Here is a 5,000-nt window from a genome sequence, read left to right as displayed (position 1 = left end):
AAGGGAGAGGGAAGAAGGAAGGGAGAGAGAGGAGGGAAGAAGGAAGAGGAAGAGGAAGGAAAGGAGGAAGGAAAGGAAGGAAGGAAGGAAGAGGAAGGAAGGGAGGAATGAAGGAAGGAAGGAAGGAAGGAAGGGAGGAAAGAGAGAGAAGAGGAAGGAAGGAAGGAAGGAAAGGGAGAAGAAGGAAGGAAGAAGAAAGGAAGGAAGGAGGGAAGAAGGAAGGAAGGAAGGGAGGGAGGGAGGGAGGGAAGAAGGAAGGGAGGAAGGAAGGGAGGGAGGGAGGGAGGGAGGGAAGAAGGGAGGAAGGCAACACTAGGTCGACCAAAAGTGACGAAACAAACCTGTCTGTACGAACTCCGTTCCAACGCTGCTGTAACTTCACTGACTATTTATTGATCGATAGAAAATGTATTTGTATCGTCTCACCGCTCATTCGTCCGTCTCTCCGTCCGTCAGCAAATCATCACCAAGGAGTACGAGCTGTTTGACTTCAGGAAGACGGAAGTTCCTCCTCTGCTGCTGATCCTCGACCGCAGCGACGACGCCATCACGCCGCTGCTCAACCAGGTATTTCCGCCTCCAAATCACCGTCACCAAACTCCACCAGACTCCATGTAAATAATCAGGACTTTTATCATCGTAAAACACACTTCATTCAAAGTGGACAGAAACCAAATAAAACTACCAAAAGCCGTCTTGGTTCATCTTTCCACTGTTCCAACAATCACCACTCTGGTTTGGTTGAAATAAACCCTTAATTCACCCATTTACATGTGGAAATATGCTGGCTCTATACACGCTAAAAGTCCTGATTATTTACATGGAGTCTGGTGGAAATATGCTGGCTCTATACACGCTAAAAGTCCTGATTATTTACATGGAGTCTGGTGGAGATATGCTGGCTCTATACACGCTAAAAGTCCTGATTATTTACATGGAGTCTGGTGGAGATATGCTGGCTCTATACACGCTAAAAGTCCTGATTATTTACATGGAGTCTGGTGGAGATATGCTGGCTCTATACACGCTAAAAGTCCTGATTATTTACATGGAGTCTGGTGGAGATATGCTGGCTCTATACATGCTAAAAGTCCTGATTATTTACATGGAGTCTGGTGGAGATATGCTGGCTCTATACACGCTAAAAGTCCTGATTATTTACATGGAGTCTGGTGGAGATATGCTGGCTCTATACACGCTCAAAGTCCTGATTATTTACATGGAGTCTGGTGGAGATATGCTGGCTCTATACACGCTAAAAAGTCCTGATTATTTACATGGAGTCTGGTGGAGATATGCTGGCTCTATACACGCTAAAAAGTCCTGATTATTTACATGGAGTCTGGTGGAGATATGTTGGCTCTATACACGCTAAAAAGTCCTGATTATTTACATGGAGTCTGGTGGAGATATGCTGGCTCTATACACGCTGAAAGTCCTGATTATTTACATGGAGTCTGGTGGAGATATGCTGGCTCTATACACGCTAAAAGTCCTGATTATTTACATGGAGTCTGGTGGAGATATGCTGGCTCTATACACGCTAAAAGTCCTGATTATTTACATGGAGTCTGGTGGAGATATGCTGGCTCTATACACGCTAAAAGTCCTGATTATTTACATGGAGTCTGGTGGAGATATGCTGGCTCTATACACGCTAAAAGTCCTGATTATTTACATGGAGTCTGGTGTAGTTTGGTGATGGTGAGTTCATGTTACTAAAAGGATCTTCCTCTTTAACTAAAAGGTCTATCTCTGTAGGGATCCTTTCATAATGTTGTCAGACACTTAGAATAATAATCTGAGTCTGTCAGCAGCAACAACAGAACTTTTAGTGGACGCTGACTGACGCTGAACATGTGTCCTGTAGGGTTACATCCCATCAGTCACTTAGACACAAAAACATGGGAAAACAGGGTCCAGGTTCCCCTTTGAAATGTGTGTGTGTGTGTGTATGTGTGTGTGTGTGTGTGTGTGTGTGTGTGTGTGTGTGTTGTAGTGGACGTACCAGGCGATGGTCCATGAGCTGATGGGTCTGAACAACAACCGGATCGACCTGTCCAGAGTGCCGGGGATCAGCAGAGACCTGAAGGAGGTGGTTCTGTCTGCAGAGAACGACGAGTTCTACGCCAACGTGAGACACACACACACACACACACACACACACACACACACACACACACACACACACACAGACACACAGACACACAGACACACACACACAGGCACACACACACACACACACACACAGACACACACACGCACATACACACACAACAACCAGCCTTAACCTGATGATGTCATGTGTCTGTGTGTGTGTGTGTGTGTGTGTGTGTGTGTGTGTGTGTGTGTGTGTGTGTGTGTGTGTGTGTGTGTGTGTGTGTGTGTATGTGTGTGTGTGTGTGTGTGTGTGTGTGTGTGTGTATCACTGTGTGTGTATCTGTGTGTGTGTATCTGTGTGTGTGTTTGTGTGTGTGTCTCTGTGTGTGTGTGTGTGTGTGTGTATCACTGTGTGTGTATGTGTGTGTGTGTATCTGTGTGTGTGTGTCTCGTGTGTGTGTGTCTCTGTGTGTGTGTGTGTACCCTGTGTGTGTGTGTGTGTCTCTGTGTATGTGTGTCTTTGTGTCTGTGTGTGTGTGTGTGTCTCGTGTGTGTGTGTGTGTGTGTGTGTGTGTGTATCTGTGTGTGTGTTTGTGTCTGTGTGTCTGTGTGTGTGTGTGTCTGTGTGTGTGTGTGTGTCTGTGTGTGTGTGTGTGTGTGTGTGTGTGTGTGTGTGTGTGTGTGTCTCTGTGTGTGTATATTAGAACCTGTACCTGAACTTCGGGGAGATCGGCACCAACATTAAGAACCTGATGGAAGATTTCCAGAAGAAGAAACCAAAGGACCAACAGAAGCTGGAGTCCATCAGCGACATGAAGGTCAGACACTGGTTAGTTAGCGTAAAATGATGGTTTTGTCAAAGGAGTCTTTTGGCGTTTTTTTTTCCACCACATGGTACCTGCCCGCCTCGCCCGCCCCGCCTCGCCCCGCCCCGCCTCGCCTCTACTCGCCTTTTTAGGTTTCCGTTCTGATAAACAGTCCCTGGTACCTGCCAACAGGTCCTTTATTTAGTCTCACCTCCGTCCAGGCTCCAAGCGAGCTGAAGCGATACCAAAAGGTGACATGAAAAACCTGCAGACTGCTGATTGGTCTGCGTGTGTGTGTGTGTGTGTGTGTGTGTGTGTGTGTGTGTCGCGTTAGGTCACGGCAGTTTCCTGCTATGACGACCAGCCGCGCTCGTCGTTTTACAGCTTTTTAGGGCGTCAGGATTATGTCGTATTTCACGAGCGCGATACAACACGCTCACCAGCTAATAGCCAGATATTACTCTTCACACACCGACTCAAGGTGAGACATTATTGTTGCTGTGTTTTTTGTAACTCTCTCTCTGCCTGTCTCTCTCTGCCTGTCTCTCACTCTGTCTGCCTCTCCAACCTGTCTGTCTCCCTGTCTGTCTGCCTCTCTAACCTGTCTGTCTCCCTGTCTGTCTGCAGGCCTTTGTAGATAACTACCCCCAGTTTAAGAAGATGTCGGGCACCGTGTCCAAACACGTGACGGTGGTGGGCGAGCTGTCCCGGCTGGTGTCTGAGCGCCAGCTGATGGAGGTTTCTGAGGTGGAGCAGGAGCTGTCCTGTCAGAACGACCACTCCAACGCCCAGCAGGTAACCAGTAACCTGCACCGGTAAACGTCCTAATACCAGTCCAACGCCCAGCAGGTAACCAGTGACCTGTCCCGGTAAACGTCCTAATACCAGTCCAACGCCCAGCAGGTAACGTACCTGCGTACGCCCTATACCAGTCAGCGCAGCAGGTAACCAGTGACCTGCACCGGTAAAACGTCCTAATACCAGTCCAACGCCCAGCAGGTAACCAGTGACCTGCACCGGTAAAACGTCCTAATACCAGTCCAACGCCCAGCAGGTAACCAGTGACCTGCCCCGGTAAACGTCCTAATACCAGTCCAACGCCCAGCAGGTAACCTGCCCCGGTAAACGTCCTAATACCACACCGGTGTTTGGGTAGGATACTGACGTTTTAAACTACAATTCCCAGTTGTTTGAACTACAGAAATCTACATAATCAAAGCCCTGGAACCATATAGGAGACTTTCTTGTCTCCATCACCTAATTAATACTGTCCTTCATCACGGTCAACCAGAACCAGAACCAGAACCAGCTTTACTGGCCAGGTTTGCACTGAGGGCTTTTAAACTGACATTATTCTGCTCACCGTCTGTCCCGCTTCCTGTTTCCTGTTTCCAGAGCGTGCGCCGGCTGCTTCAGAACCCGCGCCTGTCGGAGCTGGACGCCGTGCGCCTCGTCATGCTCTACGCGCTGAGATACGAACGCCACAGCAGCAGCGTCCTGCCCGCACTGATGGACGAGCTGAGCCGCAGAGGAGTGTCCGAGAAACACCGCAGGGTAACCACGGCAACACGCACACTCGCCTCTTTCTTCTCTCAGACACACACACACACACACACACACACACACACACGCACACACACACACAGACACACAGAACAACATCATCAAACTATAGAACAACAACTGCACGTTGTTTACAATAAATACATTTAAGTGTGTGTGTGTGTGTGTGTGTGTGTGTGTGTGTGTGTGTGCGTGCGTGCGTGCGTGTGTGTGCGTGTGTGTGTGTGTGTGTGTGTGCGTGCGTGTGTGTGTGCGTGTGTCAGATGGTGAAGTCGGTGGTGGAGTACGGAGGGAAGAGAGTCAGAGGAAGTGACCTCATTGAGGCAACAGACGCCGTCGCCATCACCAAACAGTTCTTTAAAGGCCTCAAGGTACACACACACACACACACACACACACACACACACACGCATACAAACACACACAGACACACTTGTTATCTGTGTTTTCTGTGTGTAATGGTGGTGTGTTCAGGGGGTGGAGAACGTGTACACTCAGCATAAGCCTCTGATTCACGACACTCTGGATCAG

The 5,000-nt window shown here is 48.7% G+C and overlaps 1 protein-coding gene across 1 annotated transcript in view; it reads left to right on the top strand.

Moving 5' to 3' along the window:
- Positions 1–5,000, top strand: part of vps45 (vacuolar protein sorting 45 homolog) — a 14,732-nt gene that overhangs the window by 7,141 nt on the left and 2,591 nt on the right. The window contains exons 7-13 of the mRNA XM_078267974.1: positions 457–567; positions 2,000–2,134; positions 2,805–2,918; positions 3,534–3,701; positions 4,302–4,460; positions 4,733–4,840; positions 4,944–5,000. The exon at positions 4,944–5,000 is cut by the window's right edge and continues 65 nt beyond it. Of these exons, the coding sequence (XP_078124100.1) occupies positions 457–567; positions 2,000–2,134; positions 2,805–2,918; positions 3,534–3,701; positions 4,302–4,460; positions 4,733–4,840; positions 4,944–5,000 (852 nt within the window). The remainder of the gene's footprint in view (positions 1–456; positions 568–1,999; positions 2,135–2,804; positions 2,919–3,533; positions 3,702–4,301; positions 4,461–4,732; positions 4,841–4,943) is intronic.

This window comes from Sander vitreus, chromosome 14 (genome assembly GCF_031162955.1).
Source record: "Sander vitreus isolate 19-12246 chromosome 14, sanVit1, whole genome shotgun sequence".
In the NCBI taxonomy this organism is placed as follows: Eukaryota; Metazoa; Chordata; class Actinopteri; order Perciformes; family Percidae; genus Sander; species Sander vitreus.
The sequence above is the reverse complement of the archived record's forward strand: the minus strand, read 5'-3'. Positions and strand labels throughout refer to the sequence as shown.